Source organism: Trachypithecus francoisi, unplaced genomic scaffold (assembly GCF_009764315.1).
Source record: "Trachypithecus francoisi isolate TF-2019V2 unplaced genomic scaffold, Tfra_2.0 Lachesis_group13, whole genome shotgun sequence".
NCBI lineage: Eukaryota > Metazoa > Chordata > Mammalia > Primates > Cercopithecidae > Trachypithecus > Trachypithecus francoisi.
In genome coordinates, this window is record NW_022681458.1 from 10444271 (window position 1) to 10469365 (window position 25095).

Consider the following 25095-nt stretch of genomic DNA (forward strand, 5'->3'; position numbering starts at 1 on the left):
AGGGTAGCATAAAATAGGAGCTCTGTGAATTGTTTCTCTCAAGGTTTTGAATGGGACAACCTTTCCTTAGCTTTCTCCTTTTTGAGTGCATGAAGGAGGGCACTCTTGCTCTGAAGTTAAGAAACCTTCTCTGTCTACAACCAAGTGGTTTTTAGGAAACCCAAAAAAGCAGAGGTGTCAGGGCATACCCCCCACAACATGGAGCAGTCTCACAGGAAAATCCCCACACTGTGAACTTTTTGCTCAGCTGGCAGGCTTCATAAAAACTGATTATCTCTTGCCCATGAATACCCTGAAACTTCTTTGGAGGTGACTCTGGAATCAGAGACATGTAAGAGAATCTTTTCAGCCTATTGAGTGAAATTTTAGTGAACAAAAATTCAAAACCACCACACTTGATCCACTACATTACTTGTCTCATTCAAAACAACCAAGATGGGAAACAGCACCAACTGGTTTGATATGTAATACTTAGGGTCCTTCTTCTTGCAAGTACTTAGATAAGTGGACCCATGTAACCCAGGATGGTCATAAGCAGCACTGGCCAAAATGGGGATCTTTTGAAAATGCCTAAGCTGATGTATTGCCATGCACAATTGGAAAAAGCTGGTTTTAGAACCAGACAAATTGACTTACTTCCAATAGCAGTGAGATGCTCCTAAAAGAAATCCTGGGGAAAAAAATGGCCTTCATTGAAGAGATAAGCAAAAGGCTATCTCACACTATTTCTGATTTGAAAAGGACTTCAAAAGCTTTCTCCCTTTCATTCCAATTGCTTCTCCTCCTTCTACCCCTGTGCCTTCATATTCTTCCTTAGATGAATTTATTCCTTTCTACTTGTCCTCTTGGCTCCCATCTGTCTCTTAGGTAGAGATTTTGCAATGTCACAATACACACATTTCCTTCTCTCAAAAGGGGGAAAACGTATTTACATTTGGAACAGAAGGAGCAAACAGAACAACTAAAGAATGAAAATGAAACAATTAAAATGATCACAATTATCACCAACATTTTTTTCTGACCCAAGACTGACGAATGACACTGATGAGTTATTGCAAGTTTTGCTGGATCATTTATGCTCCCAATCTCCTGCTGACATTGGTAAAACGTATTCAACCACCCCCATTAAAGTGGAAGTAAACCCAATTAAACCCTTTATCCGATATCAGATAATACCCTTTAAAGGCCCTACTGGACTTCACAGTCCCTTGGAGATGTAAAACTTCATTAGCCTTACGGAAGGATTAAATTCTTTCTCTGTGCTTTGAGATATAAATTTGCTACACTCAGTAAGGGCTTCGGTCATGCAGGACAGATAACTTTAACTTGTACCATTTTGAAAGGTACAATTTAATTCAACTCTCCTTTTAAACTGGTGAAATTTACCTGATTCATGACCAGAATTTTAAAAGCAGAGCTATAAAGTCTCTATGTAGTACCAGATTGACTTATAAATACATTAATGCTCAGGAATTAGTAATCCCAAATATCTAAGTTCACATGACTTGAATAAATCTTTTGATAAGTATGACTGATTAAATATTTTTGCTTTAATAAAAACAACTAACTTCTGAGTTATCAGCAAAATACTCATATATTTAACTTTAAGGTTCTTTCCTAAGCGAACATCTGATATTCACAGGCTATAAAATTGGTTGACAGGAAAATAACTTGAAATGATGACTAGCTTTGTCTAATATATCAGTTTTCATAAGTAATCTAGGTAAACTGTTAAAAATAAATAAAGTAAATGTAAATGGGATAAACATATATAAACTTTTAATGTAATTTATGATCTTAAAGTTTTGCTAAATTAAACTCAAAAATAGATGCTCATTAAACATCTAGGTCAATTCCAATTAAGATAAAAAATGTTTTTGTTATGGGAAAATGTTTCTAAAAATTATTAAAGAGTTCTCATTTGTAAGATACTGTCATGTGACAGACAATTCAAGATATCTTGTTTCCTAGGTTTTCAATAAAATTTAAAGTTACTGAAAGTTTAAACATTCTAATTAATATATATAATTCTACATTTAAAATGTGTCAAAAAAGTAAGATGTGTTTTTAATGACAGAAAATTATAAGAAGGCATAAAAATATGTTCTTTACTGAGAAAAAGTAATTGTGTTTAATTCAGGGGTTATTTAAAGTTGTTTTAAAATAAGGAGCAATATAGAAAGGAACCAGTAAGAAGGAGAGAGAAAAGTGAAAATAGTTATGAATATTTTTGGTAAGATAGGTTAAAAGAGAATAATTTTACCTGAGAAAAAAGTCTTGTATGGTAAATTTTTTATCCTAAAGTAAAATGTCTAGTTATTTAAGAAAGTACAGACAAAAGCAAAAAGTCCAAGCATTTCATAAACAGTCTAAATCATAATAAGGTTTGTGAATGAAATAAATTTTGTGTATGATCAAGTTAGCTACAATGAAAAGGAAATTATAAGTCTTTCTAAAGATTGAGATTTGATATTAAAACTACACTGATAAAAGACAAAAAATTTGGTCCCCTATGTTAGAACAAGATTTGCTTAAAATATTGCTTTGCTTTTAATAAAATTAAAAGAGATACTGATTTTTAATTCTAAAATCTCTTTCTTTTTAAAACTTTTTTTGTTTTTTGAGATGGAGTCTCACTCTGTTGCCCAGGCTAGAGTACAGTGGTGCAATCTTGGCTCACTGTAACCTCTGCCTTCTGGGTTCAAGCGATTCTCCTGCCTCAGCCTCCCGAGTATCTGAGACTACAGGCACATGCCACCATGCCTGGTTAATTTTTTGTGTATTTTTAGTAGAAACAGAGTTTCACCATGTTGACCAGACTAGTCTCAAATTTCTGACTTCAGGTGATCCGCCTGCCTTGGCCTCCCACAGTGCTGGGATTACAGGTGTTAGTCACTGCGCCTGACCCAAAACTTATTTTTATTAAGATAATTCCTGTATTGTCTTTACTACGTTTTTGATTACACAAGAAAACATTTTTATGGCAATGGTTATTTGCATAAGTCCAATAAGAATCTGTTTCTTTTGTAACAGGACAGATTGGAAACACTGATTATTTTACCAAGGCTTTGACTAGAGTGTTGTATTTTCAAGTATGACAACACTGTTTTGAGGGATTGAGATTGGCTTTGTAGAGCCAATAGACATGGAAGAAGACTGACCTGGTACCTTGTCTACACAGTTCTCTCACAGAGTTTTTAAAAAAATTTTATTTACTTAGAAGCATTCAGAATGTCAACAAAACAGCTGCAACTGTTTTTTTTTTTTTTTTCAATTACAGAGTGGTGGTGTTCAGTTAACAGAACAACAATTATTTTGTATAAGCTGCATCAGAGACAACTGAAGATGAAAAAACTACCACCCTCATATAAAACTAATTTGTGCTGTGCACCAACAAGAACCTGCTTTAAATTTCCATGCCGATTTACAGCCCCCATACTGTATCAGGCAAGGTTAGTGGCTATTGAAAATACCACCAGGACAGGGCTATCTAAAGGCACATTCCGGAGTGGTTAACTATACAAAAAAAGACAGCGTACAGTTTAAAAACAAATCTTACACAGTCTTACATTTAAGTTTTTTTATTTAAAGGGAGTGAGGTGTGTACATGTGGCCTAAATGCTTTGCAGATAAGAAAAAAACTGCGCTAGAACCAACTTATTCATCATCGTCTTCTTCTTCATCTTCATCTTCTTCCTCTTCCTTCTTTTTCTTGCTTTTCTCAGCCTTGACAACTCTCTTTTTTGCTGAATTAGGCTTTCCTTTAGCTCGATATGCAGCAATATCCTTTTTGTATTTTTCCTTCAGCTTCGCAGCCATATTTTCATAAAGCTGCTTGTCAGCTACAGCAGTGTTATTCCACATCTCTGCCAGTTTCTTCACAACATCATCAATGGACAGGCCAGGATGTTCTCCTTTGATTTTTGGGCGATTCTTAGAGCAGAACAAGAAAAAGGCCAAAGGAGGATGCCTGGGTGCATTGGGATCCTTGAACTTTTTTTTCTCCCTTTTAGGAGGGATACAGGTTTTCATTTCTCTTTCATAACGGACCTTGTCCACCTTTGCCATATCTTCAAATTTTCCTCTCTCTTTAGCAAAAATGGTCTTCCACATCTCTGAGCACTTCTTAACAAATTCTGAGAAGTTGACTGAAGCATCTGGGTTCTTCTTCTCATGCTCCTCCTGACAAGTTTGCACAAAGAATGCATATGATGACATTTCGCCTCTCAGCTTCTTAGGATCTCCTTTGCCCATGTTTAGTTATTTTTCCTCAGCAAGGTACAGAGTCGCCCAGTGCCTGTCCAGCTCTCACTTGCCCCAGCACTGTCTCTATGGAGCTCAATGTACTGCAATCCCTTGTAGGTTTTTTGACCTCGTGTTAAGTAATGTCCCTTCCTGACAGGCCCAGAAACTTTGAGGTATTTGGGGGACTTCAAGAAAGGAGGAATTTACCCAATTCTTACAAGTAGTACAGGCACGATCTGATGATAAATCCTTGACTTGGCTTTCTATCCTGAAGAAGCTTTTAAAAGTTTAATCTAGGCTGGGCGCAGTGGCTCATGCCTGTAATCCTAGCACTTTGGGAGGCTGAGGCAGGTGGATCACGAGGTCAGGAGAATGAGACCATCCTGGCTAACACGGTGAAACCCTGTCTCTACTAAAAATACAAAAAAAATTAGCCGGGAGCGGTGGCGGGTGCCTGTAGTCCCAGCTACTAGGGAGACTGAGGCAGGAGAATGGCTTGAACCCAGGACGTGGAGCTTGCAGTGAGCAGAGATTGCACCACTGCACTCCAGCCTGGGTGATGGAGCACAACTCCATCTCAAAAAAAAAAAGTCTAGTCTAAAATGTCTAATGAAAAAAAGGAGCCTATATGGACAATCACTATTCCTGTTGCCTTTTACATAAATAATCAGGTCAAACAGAACAAGACTAAAACTTATATTGCAAATAAAATTGGCCTATGATTTTTCTTTGGTAGAAAAGGGAGATTGAAGAGAGAAAAAATTATCTTTCAGAAGAAAATTATAGCATAGTTGTTATTAGATTCTAGTCCGGACCATTGTTTTTGAGTTTCAAAAATTACTATTTACTTGCAATTTGGACTTAATTATTTCCTGGTTATAGTAAGTCTCTAAAGCAGAACCTGGATTTAATTTTCTTTCTTAGTTGGCTCCCTAATGGAATAGGTTCTTTTTCCTCCCATTCTCGTATACAAATTCTCTTTTTGATTATAATTTTTGTGTGCATTATATTTCTGCTATTCACATTATTAATGCTACGAATCTCTTACTGTTTTACTTCTTCCAAGAAAAGTAAAATTATGAAATTCTGAAGACTAGAGATGATTCAGCAAGCAACAGCAACTATAAGTTGATGACTTGTTCATTTGGTTACTCTTAGGACTAATTTCTTTGTTCTACTGAGGTTTTCAAGTTGTTGTGATTATAATATTAGGTTTGTGCAAGAAAGCAATTGTGGTTTTCACCATTACTTCTGGTGGTAAAAACTGCAACTTCTTTTCTGTGCCAACCTAATAATAAACATAGTTTATTTTCTTGGCTATTAAGTCACTCATGATTTGCATTTCTGCTTGCTTTAGATCAATGGCTAAGGCCAAAATACTGATTTCCCAGTGAGATGATTTATCATTCGGGAGAATAGCATGTAGCCTTATGTTATGACCTACCTCATGTTGTCAGCAAACTGGCCTAGCTGCAGTAACAAGGTTTTGTTCCCCCGCCGAGGGACATGACTCCCTGGAATAAGCCTTCCCATTGACAAGGAATGAAGAACATCTATCCCCCTAACCTAGCAGATTGATCAGCAATGCTTCCATGGGAATTTTTTTTTTTTTTAATCAAAAGGGGAATGTGATAATCTACAGATCACATTTAGCAGTTTAGTTTAAAAGTAAACAGGCTTTCCAATTAACCCACCTTAGGAAGGTCTTGTGATTCATGGTGAAATCTTGTCCCTGAATCTTATCATGAGTCTCTCAAATTGTTGACACAGTGATTAATGCATAACCCAGTGACGCTGAAAAGGACACTGACTTATTTCTGAATCTTAGAGTTTTACTGATTGTCTTACATGGAGACATTTAAGCCTGTATGTTGCGATCTATATCCAATAATTGTAACTTCTGTGTTGTACCCTTCAATGAGAAAGGAAAGCTATGGTGTGAGGAGTCCCTCTCCCTTCTCCTAACCTTTTCTACAAAACAGGGGTTTCCAGCTTCTGGGGTAAGGACCCGTACCAATCCATGGCCTTTAAGGAAATGGGTCACACAGCAGAAGGTTAGTGGTGGGTGAGTGAATGATGCTTCATCTGCATTTACAGCAGCTTCCCATTGCTCGCATTGCTGCCTGAGCTCCGTTTCCTGTCAGATCAGCAGCAGCATTACATTCTCATAGGAGCACAAACCCTACTGTAAACTCCACATGCGAGGGATCTAGGTTGCATGCTTCTTTTGAGAATCTAATGCCTGATGATCTGTCCCTGTCTCCTATCACCCCTAGATGGGAACGTTTAGTTGCAGAAAAACAAGCTCAGGGCTCCCACTGATTCTACTTAATGGTGAGTTGTATAATTATTTCATTATTTCATTATCTATTACAATGTGATAATAATAGAAATAAAGGGCAGGATAAATTTCATGTGCTTGAAACATCCCCAAATCACCCTGCCCCCGACCCCATCCTGGTCTGTGGAAAAACTGTCTTCCACGAAATTGGTCCCTCGTACCAAAAAGTCTGGGGACCTCTGCTATAAAAGCATTTCAACTTGTGACTGGTGTGGTGGCTCATGCCTGTAATGCCAGCACTTTGGGAGGCTGAGGCAGGCAGATCACGAGGTCAGGAGTTCAAGACCAGCCTGGCCAGCATGGTGAAATGCTGTCTCTACTAAAAATATAGAAAATGAGCCAGGCATGGTGGCACACACCTGTAGTCCCAGCTACTTGGGAGGCTGAGGCAGGAGGATTGCCTGAACCCAGCAGGTGGAGGTTGCAGTGAGCCAAGATTGTGCCACTGGACTCCAGCCTGGGCAATGGAGCAAGACTGCATCTAAAGAAAAAAAGGCGTTTCAATTTGTAAAAAACTCCAAACACTCCCAACTTTGTTGGTGTGTTTTATTGAGTCACTCCTCACATTTGGCTTTCAATAAATCATTACCAAATTATTTCTTCCTGGCTAGCACTGTGGCTCATGCCTGTAATCCTAGCACTTTGGGAGGCTGAGAGGATCACTTGGGTTGGGAGTTGGGAGGTTCACTTGAGCTCAGGAGTTCAAGACAAGCCTGGGCAACATAGTGAGACCCTGGCTCTACAACGAATTTAAAAAATTAGCTGATGTGGTGGCATGCACCTGTAGTCCTGGCTATTTGGGAAGCTGAGGTGGGAGGATCACTTAAGCCCAGCAGGTTAAGGCTGCAGTGAGCTGTGATTGTGTCACTGCATTCCAGCCTGGGTGACACAGCAAGATCTTGTCTCAAATAAATTTATTTATTCCTAAACGGCCTTGATTTTGGTTGATAATGGAGCCTGTGGAATCAGGTTTGTACATCATTGAGCACCAGTCAAGAAGTGAGAGTAAGCATGCCTCATCATTTGCCAAGTGGTGATGGTTTTTGTCCTAACCAGCTCAGCACACTGAGCCTAAACCTCCCTCAAGACGGGCAATAGGGGCTTCATAAGAGACTCACTTTTCCTGTGTGTATTCCTCTGCAGAACTAATGACAGAGTCCATACCTCGAACTCACCAGCTTGGCTCAGTCTGTTCCTTCTGGCTGAGTGAGCTCTGTCTGCACCTTGGAACGGATATTTGGGATTGTCCTGTCCATTCACGCCACCTACTTGAAAATACTTTCATTTTCTGACATTCGATCCTTCTCCCTAATCAGCAGGCCAGCCCTGCCCGTTACTACTTCAAGTTCTTGTCTCTGGAGACCTCGGTGATCTAGAGCTCAGTCTCCCGTACTCACTTTCTAAGGGAAATGAGGAAATTTGAAGATTTCTACTGAAACAAAAGGATGCTTTTGCACTGAGGCACCCAATCCCAGACCCAGGTACCTGGCTTGCATCTGCTCATCACACACAGCAACATACTCCAACTCAGACTGAGCATGCTTTGGGGAAAGGCAGTCATGACATAGTGTGCCTGGAGAAAGACCTGACCTATTTTGGGGTCATAGTTGGAAATGTATACTTACATAAGGGTCAACTAAGGTATTGTTGTGAGACTCCAGTATTCTCTGTTGAAAAAAACAGAAAGACTGGTATAATATTGAGTGTGATTTTTCATTAACCCCACATTCGAACAGGCTTCTTTATTTTTAAGGGATTCATGCCACAGCCCTTCTTTTGTCTCATGTCTGCTTTTATGGGCCTGCACATCTAACTGAAGAATAAAAAAACACTAAATGATGTGTCAGTGACAGTTTGGCCCAATGCAAGTGCCATTTCCTGGCTCTCACACCCCAGGCAGGCCTTCATGAAGCCATTCAGGGAGACTGAGCTGGAGCAACTCTACTGGTCCTCCTACTGCAAGGGGCCTTCAGGCATGTGTGTCTACATTTGGAAGTGTCCAGGTGCAGTGGCTCACGCCTGTAATCCCAGCACTTTGGGAGGCTGAGGAGGGCAGATCACAAGGTCAAGAGATCGAGTCCATCCTGGCCAACATGGTGAAAGCCCGTCTCTACTAAAAATACAAAAATTAGCTGGGTGTGGTGGTGCGCGCCTGTAGTCACAGCTACTTGGGAGGCTGAGGGAGGAGAATCGCTTGAACCCAGGAGGCAGAAGTTGCAGTGAGCTGATATTGCACCACTGCACTCTAGCCTGGTGACAGAGTTAGACTCTGTTAAAAAAAAAAAAAAAGAAAAGAAAAGAAAAAAGAAAAAAAGAAAGAAAGGAAGTGTCATTCCATCCAGAGAGGCTGCAAAGGGAATCAGCTGACTCTTCCTCCACAGCTCCCAGTGACCACAGGACCCAGAGTCCTGGACGCCATGCAGGTGTCCCAGGAAGAACTCCACCCCTTTCTGCAGCTCTCCAGGAACACATCTTTGAAGACAAAATGCCTCCAAGATCCCCAGTACTGTAGCTCTTCTCCTGAAGGTAAGCACCTCTCCACTTTCTCCTGAATCTTGAGAGCTTGCTTTGACCTAGGGTATCTGTGGGATGAAACAATGCCTGCTTCAGCTTTTACCTGTAGCTCAGGGCAGAGAGGCCTTAGACAAACCACTCAGTGTGATCAAAGGCACAATGATAGAAGAGGTGGCCATATTACCACCTGCCAGAATCAATCTGGGCCTTTTGGCGAAGGTAAAGTATAGTATCTTAGTGGCCTAGAATCTCCCACTCCATCCCGTTAGTTATTCACGCAGGTAAGACAATGAAGTTGACAGAATCCTTCAGGTTCATCCTTTTGGCCTCCTTTGTTTTGCATTATTTCATCGGCCATGCCCATCACCTGGAGCTGTGCAGTGGTTCCACCGTTGTTTGTTGAATGGATGCATAAGTGCATGAACAAATGAACACAATTGTCACTTGGGACAAGAGGTTTCTCCCTCTTCCACAGCCAGTAAATGATTAGCTTGGACTTTTACGTCTTATTATCCTGGAGTGTCTCAGCTATCGCCAGCAGGTTTAACAAAAACTTATGAGCAGGAAAGCTGGCAACACTAGCACTTACCACACGGTGCTGAGAGTGACACAAGCGTTAGAAACAAAGGAGAGAGGAGGGAAGATAGACCCTTTGGAGAGATCCTCTGAGAACTGAGGCAATTGCACCTCTAGAGCTGTGGGCCCTCAGGGAATGGAGAGACGGTGCCTGTGAGGAAGGCATGGGAGATGGCCAACTCAATGGATTAGCCCAGACTGCATCAGCCTTGACTGTTTGGCAGTTGGTAGACATGTTTGGTTTTAATAATCATACCAAATAATGTCTCTTTCTCCAGAAAACCCAGTGGATACAGAGCCTAGTCACTGAGTCTCTAGTCATAAAGCCAGTGGAGCAGGTAGCCCCAGGAGCCAGCTTTGTAAAGATTGTGACTTCCTGGTATGGCAGAAATATCCAACGTCACCCATGTTAGAGCTTATAAAAATTGAAGTTCTTCCATCTCCTTCCTTCACCAGGTTCTCTCTTATACCCAGCCTTGGAGAGGCCATGGAAGGCATCAGTGGTCTCATCGTTTTTCCTTAGAATACACATAGCATGAAGACCACTGGTCTGTGAACTGCACATACTACCTCCATGGAGGGAGAATTCACCTTCACAGATGGAAGTGAGGTCTGTGCAGCCCCTTTGCTGGGGCCAAAGGGCCTCTCCACAAAGGAAAAGATTTTCCAGGTCCAGCAGCCTCACAGGGCACTCTACCTGCCACTCAAAAATTTTCACCTGAAGAACTCTGTGTGTGTGTGTGTGTGTGTGTGTGTGTGTGTGTGTGTGGTGGAAGTAAAAGATAAAAGAAAAGGAGAGAATGTTTTTTGTTGTTTGCTTCCCTGGGTGACATACAGCTATATATACATTTTAGGGGGAATTTTCCATTAGATCATGTGTAGTGACCATGGGATGTTTCTAGGGGAACTTTTGCTTCATATTTATTTCTAAAATGTAGAATCCAGAAAAACCAGTGAAAAACAACCAGTGTTTATGTTGAGGTTGCAAAGGCACATTGTTTTGTGCATTTCAAACTCATGCTTATTTTTCCAATGCCAGCCTTATCTTTTATATTTAAAGAAAGTATGGCGCTGGGCATGGTGGCTCATACCTGTAATCCCAGCACTTTGGGAGGCTGAGGAGGGCAAATCACATGAGGTCAGGAGTTTGAGACCAGCCTGGCCAACATGGTGGAACCCCATCTCTACTAAAATACAAAAAAATAGCCAGGCGTCATGCCATGTGCCTGTAGTCCCAGCTACTGGGGAGGCTGAGGCACAAGAATTGCTGGAACCAGGGAGGTGAAGGTTGCAGTGAGCCTAGATCGTGCCACTGCACTCCAGCCTGGGTGACAGAACGAGACTCTCTCTCTTAAAAAAAAAAAAAAGTAATGGCATTTAGCTCCTTTACTAAAAAACACATACAGTTCAGTTCTGTCTCTTAATCTATTTCTGAGGATTGTTTCTACCTCTATCTCAAATGCTTTGATGCTCAAATGAGCCCTGGACTTATACATTGAATAATGTTTGAAAGCAGCAACTGTGAAAGCATCGTATTATAAAATCAAAATTTGCAATGATGGGTGGATTTAAAGATTGTAAGGTGACAGAGATAGAAAATCAACAACATAATAGACGAGACATTGGCAGAAGGTCACTTGGTCATCACCTTTTTTCTTGTGCTTGATGGTTCTGGCAGAAATCCTTTCTAAAAAAGAAAAGAGAGGAATGATTTGATGGGTTCTTGCTTTTATTTTGTGAGCTTAGTGTTTCTGACTGCCTTCCAAATACTCCTACCTGGATATCCCACTATTAACTCAAATTCAAGGTGTTTTCATGGAAATTACTTTTCATGATTCTCCAGGGATTAAAGGAAGCATTTCAATGCCTTGCTCTGGCCTCATGACTTCTACAATGAGTCCAGAGAATGCAGCCACCTCATTACTCCCAATTTCTTGACACACTGTGGAGCAGATTTGCGTGCTGTCCTTTCTCTGTATGTAGAATGACCCATTCTACATTTTTGCTAGTTGTTTGTCTTTTTAGGCCTAGCTCAGTGCAAGAGTTCCACAAAATGGTCCTCAACCTCAAAGCCAGAAATGACTTTGTCTTCTCTGAACTATTGTACCTCTTCCTGCAGGTGTCTCTTGTGAGAACACTGACACCCTGTCCAGGCCTGTAATTATGAAAGCACAGCCTTCCTTCTGGGAAGGGGCTCACACTTTTTATACCCTCCATAGCTTTAGATGTGGTTCCATAAGTATTTGCTGAGCAAAGATCTTTTACTTTGTATATTATTTATTTATTTTTAGAGATGGGGTCTTGCTATATTGCTCAGGCTGGAGTGCAGTGCAGTGCCTACTCACAGCCACAATCCTACTACTGATCAGCAGGGAAGTATTGACCTGCTCTGTTTCCAACCTGGACTGTTTCACACTTTCTTAGGCACTCTGGTGATCCACTATGTTGATGCTGAACTTAGCATGGACACCTGACTGGCATAGTACACTACAGCCCCGAACCCCTGGGCTCAAGTGATCCTCCTGCCTCTGTCTTCTGAGTAACTGGGACTACAGACATATGCCACGGTGCCTGGCAGATCTTTTTTTTAATTGTCAGAGTGGCACGAGGAAGGACTGTCTGTGGGTGTGCAACAGAAAGCACTGCATTTGGAGTTGAAAGACACACGTTCATCTGCAGCAAAGACCCTGTCCCTGCTTTGTAACATCAAGGGGTTGATATGAGAAGCAATGTTACTTTAAAATGCAATTTATTTCTATTCTCTTATAAGAATAAGTTTGAGGTGGCCTATCCAAAGAAATCTTGTTGAAATGTTTTGTAATCCAGGAACTACATATATATATGTATATATGTTAAATATATGTGTGTGTGTATTTAACATTTACCTCCCCCCCAAATTTAAGACCTCTACTCCAACTTAAGTTACTTTCATGTGACCAAATTCCACAGTTTATTAGTGGCAGAGTCAATGCCACAATTTACTGTCCAATCTTCAAAAGGGTAAGAAATAAAGTACTTAGAGGATTACGCTGTAATATAAGCCAGCCAATGTAATGTTCAGGTGAGAATGTTAGTGATAACGTATGCATTGAGACCTTGGAAGAGGAAGTCATGATGAATTTCTGGACACTAAGAAATTCTGCTAAAGCTTGGTGTTAGTGAAGCGTGACAGCCAAATCCTTGATTTCAGCCATTTGTCACTAGAATACCTCCATCAGGAACTTCAGGGTGTATCCACCGCAGCGTATACTTAGCTTCCAGTTCTTGGATGCTTTGCGGCCTCCTTCAATTTCGAATTCTCTGGGAGTGAACCACCTTTCATCCTCACTCTTTATACACTTCTTTGAGATTCCTGCAAGACCAAGGCAAGGTGAGCTCCCCAACTGTGAAAACACCTGAACTTGGCCCCCGCCATGCTGGGGTCTGGAGCCTCCCACTTGGGCTCAGGATCGTAGCAGTAGAGTCTGAATTTTCCTGTCAGACATCAGGGGTATCATACCCAGCCTGAAAGAACAGAGATGAAGGGGACTTTCTTTCGTGTGTGTACATTTCTTTGACCTTCATGCAATGAGAAGAAATATTACTACCAACATTTACCTTTTCAACGTATTTTGCTATATTCCAAAGGTCGGAGGTGGGTGCAAAGGATGGCCCTAAAGAATGAGCAGAATTCTTTCTCCTCTTTCCTCTGAGACCTGATATAGAGTCAACCTGAATTTCAGAGAGGTGGATGAAGGCACAAAGCCCTCTACCATGCTCTTGGGTCCCCAGGTGGCCCTGGGGAAGCTGTTACTACAGTCACGTCTGCCTTGTCTTGTACCATGTTGTTGAACCAGCAAATGACAATTATGTTTCATATTTTGAACTCATGGCTATTTTGTATTAAAAGTAATTATGGAAATGTTATATAGTGGGAGAAGTTAAATTACCTTTATGCAACATAGTCGTGGGGCAAACATTTATATTTGTTGGTGCTCAAAGAACTATGTCGTGGGGAGGTGTCAGTCATGACAGATGAACATTAGTTCTGTAATTTAACAATTGTAACTTGCAAAGTATTTTATGTCTGTTATTTTATTTTTTCTCATAATAATACAGTGAGGCAAGTTATATTATTGTTCCGATTTTGTAGAGAAGGAAGTTCAAGGTTAGAGAGACCGAGCACCTGGCTGTAGATGAATCAGACACTCTTGGTATAGCTGAAAGTTGAGCGCAGGTCTTCTGATTCTAAACCTTGTGATCTTACCATTTAGCAGCAGGCTGTACAGATGTTATGGGAAGTGGGGCTGTGAAAGTTAGTGCTGAGATTCTCAGATGTCTACATTTTCCACCCAAGTATTAAGGTGCTTGCCCTTGTAGTGGGTGCTAGTTGGATGTCTTGTGGGCCTTTCACATAGGGGAAAGGGGAGATGGCCTCATAGGCTAATGTTTTATGAATTTTAAAAGTGTGAAAATGTCATTGTTGTACAAAACAGAGTTAACAGAGTGGGCCTGAGACTTTCCCTAGAGGGCCTATATGCAAGGTTGCCCATTGTCTATATGCAAGGTTGGCCACTGGCATTTAGGAATGTGGATTTTAGGAGAGTCTATCATTCGCAGAACTCACTGTGGGCTAAACTGTTTGTAATAAACAATATGGATAGACATATTGTTTATCCATAAAGATAAAGCCCTTTAAAGAAAAATCCCTGTTATTTATGGTTATAAACAAATGCAATTTATTTATATTCTCTTACAAGAATAAATTTGAGATAGCCTATCCAAAGAGATCTTGTTGAAATGTTGTGTAATCTGGGAACCACCTATCCTGATGTATTACTTTCAGACATATGTAAATAAATTGCATTTATCTATAACCATAAACGAAGAAGAGGGCTCACTGTGCCTAAACTGTTTGCACAAATGATACGGTTTATGCTGAACACCCGCTTTCCTTCTGGGAATCTGGAATTTTGGTATGTGCTAGGCAGAGGGCGCCTATGTGACTGGTAAAAACCCTGGACTCCTAAACTCAGGCTGGTTTCCCTGGTAGACAACGTTTTACATGTGTTGTCACAGTTTGTTGCTGCAATAATTAAATGAGTCCTGCATGACTCCACGGGGAGAGGACTCCTGGAAGCTTCCTTTTGGTTGTCTCTGAACTTCACCCCAAGTGCCTTTTCCCTAGGGTATGTTTTGCATACTTCACTCATAAACCCTAATTGTAAATATGATGATGTCCCAAGTCCAAGAAAGCTCCTAGCAAATCATCAAGCCTGAGGCTGGTTTTGCAGACCCTCAAAGCAGGTGTCTACTCCTAAACAGTATGCTATCTGTGTGGATATTTTCCTGCTGAAAATCGTAGATGGACCAGTACACTCACCTTGTTTGAATTTCTTCTTATATAGAGTGCCCTTCACCTCACCACAGGTCACAGGAAGTTCAAGTTGTTTAAAGTTAATATTTTCATCTCTGGGAATTCTTGGACCTGCAAGGAAGCATTTTTTTTTTCCATTCCATCTTATTTTACAACTGTGCGTTGTTCCTCCCCACCTGTCTTGAGAGCTTTCTTTTATAATTTAAAATGTATTGGAGGGATTTCCTCCATGAATCAGTTACATTTCAAAGTCTTTCTTTCATGGCACATTAGATAGCTGTAGATACTGTTGTCCTCCACTCCACCCTCTAAAATATTACACAACAGCCTGGCGTGTGGTAGGATCTTAACTTTCAACCTGGTTGGTCATATCTACCTATCACACAATGATTTTCCTCCTGATGTTTTGAAGGGAGATTTCCACTCATATTATTGCTTTGACGTTATGTTAAAAAAAAAAACCCTCAAATTTTAGTCTCATCTCCCCCATTCCAGGCATTGACTGAGGGGATAGAGGGCAGGATGGCACAGTGGCACCTAATGGGGCACCTTTCGGGGTGGCGTCTGTCTCCCTCTTTGCCAACTGCTTTGCTTCACTTCCCTTTCACTTGAGCTTTCTCTGCTGCTAAAAGGGAAGCTTGGTGTGGAGGGTTCTAGAAGAAATTGCACATTGAGAGAGGAGGGATAAAGACAGATTGACGAAGGGTTCAAATACACCATTAGATAGAAGAAATAAAGCCTGGCGTTTTCAATAGATCAATAGGGTGATTATAATTAACATGAATTGATTATACATCTCAAAATAGCTAAAAGAGAATAATCTGAATGTTCCTGGCATCAAAAAAGGTAAATATTTAAAGTGATGGATATCCCAAGAACTCTGATTTGATTATATGAAAGTATCAAATTATCACGTGTACCCCCAAGTATTTTTTATCTATTATGTATTAATCAAGCAATCAATAAAAAAGAAAGTGCACATTGCCCGGGGACCCCCGCATGAGCACACGACTGGGGCACTGGGGATCTGATTCCACTGAAGCAGGTATTGAGGGTATTAAAATGAGCTTCTGGTCGACGTTAAGTCTCCAGTACTAGCTCCATATGCCATTTAAGAAAACTGACTTATTACTCACAGTACAGAATATTAAATATTAAATGTTTAATTATGAAAAACATATTGATCATTTCTTTTTACCTCTTTTTCTTCTTCTTTTCAAAGGTCTATTGTTGGTTTTTCTTCCTGAGAAAGTTGAAACACAACATAAATGTCTTTGCGTTGCAAATAGTAGTGTTTTACAAAACCACCATTCAAATGCAACTTTTCAGGATCCTGTCTAGAACTTAAAGAAAAACATTAAATGCCTAGATCAGGAGTTGGGAACGTTTTGTAAAGGGACGGATAGTAAGTAGTTAAGGTTTTTCAGTTCATAACCTCTGTTGTGACTACTCAGCTCTGTAGTTGTGTCATCTGTGCATCAAAGGATGTGACTGTGGCTGTGTTCCAGTACAACTTTATTTACGGTCAGCTGGATAGATTTGCCCTGTAGGTCATAGCTTGCTGACCTCTGATCTAGACTTGGTTACAACCATGATGCTTAACTGAGATGCATCCTATATTTCCCTATTAATATCTCCAAATCATTCCAAATAAATTTGAAACAGTATTTTACCTGCTTCCCAAGCACCAGGAGGAGAGCAAGAAAGAAGTTGAACATGTATTCAGTGCTTGTTGTAGGCCAGGAGCTATCCTTAGATCTTTGCCTCTATTAACCGACTTCATCTTTACAACAAAATCTATTAAATAAGTGCTAGTACTATCCTCACTTTGCAGATGAGGAAACTGATGCTCAGAGATAAATATATAAATTAAAGTGTTGACAATTTTCTTTGGGAAAGAGTCAGAGATAAAAAGTAGCAACATAAGGTCTCAAGACAGACCTCATGGTAGACTCTACCAGTCAGATATGTAAACTTGGAAGGTTTTGTACTGAAAATGGTGAGGAAAATGACCAAGGACTTAAAAACTAACCCAATGAAGGCTATTCAAGAGGAACTTGTAGAAATTAAGGCACAAGGCCTAAGAGTTGTATTGTTAAAGATAGCACAAAGGATTGACTTAAAAGATATCTTGGGGCCAGGTGCGGTGGCTCATGCCTGTAATCCCAACACTTTGAGAGGCTGAGGTAGGTGGAGTTCTGAGGCTGAGTTCTGAGGCTGAGGTCAGGAGTTCAAGACCAGCCTGGCCAAACTGTCTCTACTAAAAATTAAAAAAAAAAAAAAATAGCTGGACATGGTGGTGTGTGCCTGTAGTCCCAGCTACTCGGGAGGCTGAGGCAGGAGAACTGCTTGAACCCGGGAGGCAGAGATTGCAGTGAGCCAAGATCACGCCACTGTACTCCAGCCTGGGTGGCAGAGCGAGACTCCATCTCAAAAAAGAAACAAACCTTGGAAGCATGTATCTATGTGTTGATCGATGTGTCCAAACCAAGAGCCAGTCATTCCAGATGTATGTTTAGATCTGCATCGTTCTAACGTGTTTGCTGAAGTCAGGGATGCAGAGTGGATGCTCTTTGTTTCTAAAGGTCTGTGCCTATTATTCTGTGCCCATGGCTGGTATCATAGGGTGCTGATTTGGGTCCTGCAAGCCCCAGGAGAAAACCTCCTCCAGATACTCAATCATGCATGCTTCTTCCTTTGAGCAAATTATGACCAGATTAGGTTGGAAAGGCATCTTTCCTTCAATCTAGCATAAAGAAACCTTGGGATTGATGAGACTGTATTTTCTGGGCCTCTGACGTAACAATTACTTAGAGGTTTTTTTTTTTTTTAACTTCATCAAGATAAAAATGGTACCATCAGACATTTACTGATAATTCACATGCCAAGAGAAAGCATGCTCTACCGCACAAGATGTTGCCCTTAGGAAGTTTATTAAAATATTACAGAGACACATGGAGGGGAGAGATTACTAAACCTGCATAAAAGAATTATAAACTTGGCTATTGAACTAAAAGTGCCCCCCTACTTTTTTTTTTTTTTTTTTTTGAGACCGAGTCTTGCCCTCTTGCTCTGTTCCTCAGGCTGGAGTGCAGTGGCACAGATCTCGGCTCGCTGCAACCTCCATCTCCTGGGTTCAAGTGATTTTCCTTCCTCAACCTTCTGAGTAGCTGGGATTATAGGTGTGCACCACCACACCCAGCTAATTTTTGTATTTTTAGTGGAGATGGGGTTTTACCATGTTGCCCAGGCTGGTCTTAAATCCAGGGCTCAAGCAATCCACCTGCCTCAGCCTCCCAGAATGCTGGGATTACAGGTGTGAGCCACCACACCCGGCCTGAACTAAAGGTTTAAAAGAAACATGTGGCCGGGCGCGGTGGCTCAAGCCTGTAATCCCAGCACTTTGGGAGGCCGAGACGGGCGGATCACGAGGTCAGGAGATCGAGACCATCCTGGCTAACACGGTGAAACCCCGTCTCTACTAAAAATACAAAAACTAGCCGGGCGAGATGGCGGGCGCCTGTAGTCCCAGCTACTGGGGAGGCTGAGGCAGGAGAATGGCGTAAACCCGGAGGCGGAGCTTGCAGTGAGCTGAGATCCGGCCACTGCACTCCAGCCTGGGCGACAGAGTGAGACTCCGCCTCAAAAAAAAAAAAAAAAAAAAAAGAAACATGTAAAATGTGGAAACATGGAGACCTCAAGGAAGTAGATGAAGCTTTCTTACCACTCCTTGCTTGTCTCTCAGAAAAATTTGCTCTAGATCGATCAGTTTCAAAGACCATGATTGTGCCAAGTGTGGTAGTTGATGCGGTTGCCACAGTAACATGTCATCCACACAGGGGTGGCTCTGTGTGGGACTCTCCTGTCACTCATGATGATCAAGTTGCAGGTGCACCCGGGGAAACTGGCCACTTCTAACTCTTCTCTCCTCCTTCCCCCAACTCTCCCTTCTCCCCACAGTTCCATCAAAAGACACTTGTTCTCTGTCTGCTTTCTTCTTTCCTATGAAGTGGTCAAACTGGTGATCCAGCTCTGGCCATAACCTGGCTCTGTTCAGCCCTAGCCATTATTGGTCAACGTATATTCTCTTGCTCTCAGTTTATCTCTGTTTAAATCCTTCTTGGACTGCAGGGATTTCCTTTCAATCAAAACCTATTGAGGGCAAACAACTTTAGGGCAAAACACCAGAAGCTAATTGCACTGCTTCCCAGCTCTTGGCATGGAGACATCTGGGCTGAGGAGGAGATCATGTGTAATAAAGTGCTGCAGAGCTGTGCTTTCCAGTGGTCCTTTGTGTGTTCGCTGGCTCCAGCACCTCACTACAATTGTATATCCAGGCAGTCAAATGCCTGGACACAGTAGGATGTAATTGTTCTTGGGTCTATCAGTTTTAATTCTATATTAACCATGTAAAATAATAATATGGTCAGAAAAAATTAAAAGTTATTTTAAAATATATATTTTTTTCACAACAGGGACTAATCATTTTTGGCAAAAGAGTATATCACCATGTTTAGGTGATTCTTGGGTTATCTCAGAGTATTAGCAGAAGCCTCAACATCCAAGAATGCCACAATAGGAGCCCAGTACTTCTATATCCCAAGGCAAGATGCCAGTCTATCTGCAAAGAACATGGTGGGGGATTGGGAGCCTGGTTCTGCCAGCATCAGCCTTTCCCACCTTCAGGCCTTATGAGAGAGGCCACATTTCTCTGGAGGGAATTGTCAGACACCTTCTCTCGAGTCAAATGAGAAGGTTTAAAGACATCTAAGCAGGAGATGGACCTCTGTCTCTGGGAATGTCAAGGAATGAGAGACTCTCAGACTCACCGCTGAGAAGCACAAAGGTGAAGGTCATGGCTAGTTGGGTCAAGGGTGCCAGAGGGCTGAGCTGGGAGCCAGCAGGGGAATAATGAAGAAGCACGATTCCCATGGTCTGGTGCAGACCTTGTGGATGGGAGCTGGACTGGGTGTTTTTAAGAGATACTCTCACTGAGGGAACAGCAGTGGATTGTGTATCTTCTAGAAGGACCATCCAGTGTCTTAATTCCCAAGCAGGTTGGCCACCACCAACTATGGAGAGGCAGTTGCATACACTGCTTCTGCCATTCTAGTGGGGGAATTCATAGCCAAAGGAAGTAGATATATATATCTCTCACACACACACACATATGTATATATGTATATAGAGAGAGTCTATATGAAGTTAGGTGGCCAGAGAAAGAGTTTTAGGTGTCAAAACTCTTTTAGATGACAAATTTGTCTGTAAATTTGAGCAGGATAACAACAGGGCAGTCTGGCAGGAGATGGTGTCTGTCTTCTCTGTTTGCCTCCTCCTTCATGTACCTTTCTCCTGGCTGAAGGAGCAGCTCAGCAGAGTTCCAGAATCATCTGCAAATTGCACAGGGAGGATGCTTTGCATTTCAGAGCCTCTATGTGGTAGAGGCGGGGACTGAAGAGCTGACTTAGTAGAAACAGGTGTAAAGGTCTTAAAATGAACTTGAGGATACTGAGCTGCTGTTCCAACCCTTCCAGTCAGTGACACTGGGGAAGAGGCACAGTCTACAAGGGCTCTGTGATGATGATGCAGGAGAGGGGGCTGTCCATGGTTTTTACTGAGTCCTGTAGGAGATCCATGGAATGAGAAGCCACATGGGAAGCTGGGATGGGCCTTGGAGGGCAGCCAGTCTAGCCTAACTGACCTAATTTTACTTTACAGATAAGTAAACTGTAATTTACTTGGGGCAGACCCCAGTCCACGCAATTACCACGTGGTGATAAGCAAGAGGAGGGACAGCTACATCACTTGCGAATTACATGGGTTTTGTCTGTTTTGTTTTAGTTTCTATGCCAACAACTATTTCTGGCCTTCAAAGTTATCAGTTCAGCAGAGGAAGCACTGCAGGCAACTCCTGGGCCCTCGGGTCAGGTTGCAGATTCATCACCTAGCTACTTGTTTATGGTGTTACCATCTTTTTCTCCCTGACGTATCTTGGAACTTGACGAAATCTGGTATATTTCTCAACAGTAAGTACAGCAACATAAAGCAATTAGAAAAAAATGTTTTTTACTAAGAGCGTGAACATTTACACATTATTTATTTAAAATGTATTTTTTTTTTTTTTTTACCTCTTGGTTGCCGTCTTTCCTTTGGGACTTTGTTATTCCGAGTTAAGTGTTTTCTAGGTCTGTGTTTCTTTCTCCCTGAGAAAATAGGAAAATAGAAATATGGATGGTGTAAAAAACTCACATTATATATAATAGTGCTTTCAAAAATTTTATTTAGCTATAACTTTTCCAGAGCTTAACACACAAAGAAAAATACGTAACACATAGCCTTGCAATGACCAAGCCTTTGGTTGTTAACCTGGGTTCATCCTAGATTTTCTTTTCCTTACTGTGACATTAATCCAAATTCATTTGTCCCCCTACATTAATTTTAAAAAGAACTTAAGACAGTTTCATTTATATCTCAAAGAATATTGTAAGAATAATAATAATGATGAGGCTAAGACTTAAGTGCTTATTATGTGCTAGACATGAACACAAGATATGTACCTCTACTTATTCATTTATGAGATAGAGACTTTTACTCCCCCTATTACCAATGAAGAAACTTCAGCATACAGATATTGCAAAATGAAGTGAAGCATTGCAGATTTCCTCTGGTTGTGGGGCAGAAATCAATGGCAGCAACGCAAGAATTTGGATTGTCCCACTCATTTTGATGGTGAGACACCAGCTACCATCTTAGCCCTCAGTGAAGGCGTTGAGGCTGAAAATACAGTGAAAATGACCAAAGACCTTATTCACATAGGTTTTGCCAAAAAATTAGGATCTAAGGAACTAACCAAGACACTATTGCCCAAGGGGAATTTGTATAGAGATTCAAGTCCCAGAAAGCCTCAGGGTTAGGACTAACAAAGGGTTGATTGAAACCCTATCTCAGGAGGATGCTGTTAGATTCAGCAGGTGATGGGGGTAGGCAGAAAGACAGTGAGGTATGTGCAGGAGCATCTCATGAGTGCCATGTTTAAAGGTGCTGATCTCTCAGACAAGGCCATAAAGTTCCTCTCCTCTCCTCTCCTCCCCTCCCCTTCCCTCCTCTCTTCCCTTCATCCTTCCCTCCCTCCCGCTTTCCCTTCCCATGCTGTCTCCCTGTATTTTTCTTTCCTTTCTTTCTTTCTATGACCTGGCCACAATTTGAACTTGTCCAGCCATAGATATCTTAGACAAACAAAGACTCTTTTTCTGTCCCTCTATGTCTTTGGTCCTGTTGTAGTTGCCTTTCATCAATGTCCATTGAGGACAAACAAATTAGAGGTATTCAAGTAGTTTAGTTCAGTTTACTCGAGTTCTACTTACGAGGAGATTTGGAGCTTAAGATCTGCTAATACTATAGAGCTCTTGGGACATCCTTTGTAATTATTCTATGCAAATTGTCTTGCTCAAATACCCCACAGGAAGTAGTGTGGCAATTCTTGGATTTCCTGTCCAAGTGCTAACAGCTAACACCATGTTCTTGCTATAGAAGTTGAGTAACGTGCTCCTTCCTCCTTAAGGCAACTGAGAAGACTACAACTTCAAGGTAACTGATCTTCACCTTCAGGAGTTTGAGGAAGGCAGAGACATTTATAGACTCAATCCTAGAATGTCGAGAGGGTCTGAAGATTCATAATTCCTATAGGTCTCCCTGGGGAAAAGAGGAGCTCACTTAGGTCTTCTTGAGAGATATTCTGTCTGGGAGAATCACTTGGGTGGATGAGTTGACCCCAGCAGGAGTGTAGTGTGGACCTCCCAGAGCTGGGAGACTGAGGGGATTGGTAAGCAGCCAGTTGAAGTTCCTGAATTAGGGGAACTTCAGTTGAGAGGTTCTCTCTAAGTTGAGTGTCTCTGAAGAACTCACAAATGAATATGGCTCATGCATCCACCAATATCTAGGAGACACAAAAATCTATAAGGTTGGTGCAAAAGTAATTGCAGTTTTTGCTTTTTTTTTTTTTTTTTTTAAGGCAAAACCCACAATTACTCTTGCACCAAGCTATATAGTATGAGGGCCATTCCTGCTCCTGTTCACTTCTTTCTCCCCCTCCTCCTAGACCCAAATTAGTTGAAAGCAATAGACACTCAGTGGAGGTGGAGAGGAAGTGTGGATGAAAGTAAATGCTGACTTCACCCAGCTTCCCTACCACATGGTTTCCAGTTTTAATATTATATCAGCTCAGGCTTTTAAATATTAAATGAGATATTACTGCTAAAAGGGACTAGCATAGCTCTAGGGCTTACCTAAGACTTCATTCATGGGCAAGAAAGTAACTATTTGAGAGAACAGGTTTGAAAAGTAAGTAGAAGGAATAAATGTGATTTCTGCTTAGACTTAACAAATCCACGTAATAAAATAGTTAAGGTAGAGAGGCTTCCATAGAAACCAGTAAAAACGTGAAGGAAGAAACATCTTAGACCTGGGTAAGTACAAACTGGAATATAACCAAGACGACAGATAGGTATAGAAATAAAAATGACAGAGATGCTGGAAATATTACATGTATATACTTATTTATAGTAGAGTTATATTTAAAGTTAGTTATATTTGAAAATAGTTATATCATTTACATAAACATATGTATCTATGTTTATGAGTGACAGACAGAAATAATCAGAAATCATGGGAAAAAATATATCCAAATATGCTTTAGCTCTAGAGGAAAAAGTGCTGCCATCTCTACAGTGCCATATCAACTTGCCAGAAATATTTTACAAGATGTAAAAAAAAAAAAAAATTAAATAAGGTATGCAAGAGAAACATAAGTAGAATGGGAGAGGGAAGGAAATAAAGGAGAGACAAAGATGAGAAGGAAAAGGAGGAATGCAATAAACATAAAATCCACAAGATCTGATGAAGAGAATGGAGTGTCACATCTTTTTTATCTTCAAGTGCGCAGTGCAGCATATGCTCTGATTGAGTTTGGTTCACTGCCTGTAATGTCAGCATTTTGGGAGGCCGAGGCAGGTGGATCACCTGAGATCAGGAGTTCAAGACTAGCCTGGCCAACATGGCGAAACCGTGTCTTTACTAAAAATACAAAAATTAGCCTGTAATCCCAGCTACTAGGGAGGCTGAGGCAGGAGAATTGCTTGAACCTGGGAGGCAGAGGTTGCAGTGAGCTGAGATCGTAGCACTGTACTCCAGCCTGGGTGACAGGGGAAGACTCCATCTCAAAAAAGAAAATAAATAAATAAATAAAATAAAATAACCCCGTGTTTCTCAGGCTTCGATCTGATGTGGCACCAGTACTCTGGCTTCCATGTAATTGATTCAAATTCTCTCCGTCTGTTTCTTCATGTTCTGTCCCGGACTGTATTAGTTACAACACACCTTTCTAACACTTCCTCCTGTTGCCTCATTTCCTAATCAGGCCTGGCATGTCTCTGCCCACATAGCTCTGTAATGCCTCTCAGCTTCCAGCTCCTGTGCTTGCCAAAGAGTCTCAGGTGACAAAAAGGCTGGATCTGAATCAATGGAGAGTCCGAGTTTTCCTCTTTATTTAAGGGAATCAGTGACTTTGGAGGCAAACATGAAGGGCAAGTAGGCATATTGCTATTTGTCACCCATAATCATTCCTTCTTCCATACGAATAGACTTACAGCTGAACCAAAGACTGCCCGGCCAGCGTTACATTTCTCAGCCTCACTTTGCAGCTAGCTCTCGCCATGTAACCAAGTTTTGGCTAATGGGATGTTGGCAGAAGACTTCTGAGTCTTTCCATTAAAATAAACAAATGGCTGGTTCTTTTGTCAGTTTTTTTTTTTCTTTCCCACTGGTTGGGAGACAATGTCAACCAGATCAGCCCTTGTGGACCCACAGTTGGAAACTTCATGTCAAGGAAGGCAGATTGCCTACCACTTCTGGGCTCTTAGATTATTTGTTTTAAGACACTGTATTTTGGGATCTGTTTGTTACAATGACTCAGCTGGTACTCTAAATAATCCATTGGGTCTGAAGCTACCATGGCCCATAGGAGATTTTGAGGCTGCAGCAAGGATGGGGTCTGGCAGGAAGAATA

The 25095-nt window shown here is 41.3% G+C and overlaps 1 protein-coding gene and 1 long non-coding RNA gene across 12 annotated transcripts in view; one reads left to right on the forward strand and one right to left on the reverse strand.

Annotated features, from left to right (window-relative positions):
- Positions 1 to 25095, reverse strand: part of SP100 (SP100 nuclear antigen) — a 191686-nt gene that overhangs the window by 93154 nt on the left and 73437 nt on the right. For 8 of the 11 annotated variants that reach the window (XM_033229902.1, XM_033229899.1, XM_033229901.1 and 5 more), the window contains 6 exons: positions 21161 to 21235; positions 16231 to 16275; positions 15039 to 15143; positions 12886 to 13028; positions 11325 to 11363; positions 8212 to 8253 (listed from right to left, as the gene is read on the reverse strand). In XM_033229902.1, the coding sequence (XP_033085793.1) occupies positions 8212 to 8253; positions 11325 to 11363; positions 12886 to 13028; positions 15039 to 15143; positions 16231 to 16275; positions 21161 to 21235 (449 nt within the window). Of the gene's footprint in view, positions 1 to 2990; positions 4183 to 4748; positions 5534 to 8211; positions 8254 to 11324; positions 11364 to 12885; positions 13029 to 15038; positions 15144 to 16230; positions 16276 to 21160; positions 21236 to 25095 lie in introns of those variants that run through there. The other 3 variants (XM_033229894.1, XM_033229900.1, XM_033229903.1) reach the window with 3 other exon arrangements.
- LOC117094406 overlaps positions 21227 to 25095 on the forward strand; it is a 32403-nt gene continuing 28534 nt past the window's right edge. Inside the window, exon 1 of the long non-coding RNA XR_004441538.1 lies at positions 21227 to 22619. This is a non-coding gene — a long non-coding RNA (uncharacterized LOC117094406). The remainder of the gene's footprint in view (positions 22620 to 25095) is intronic.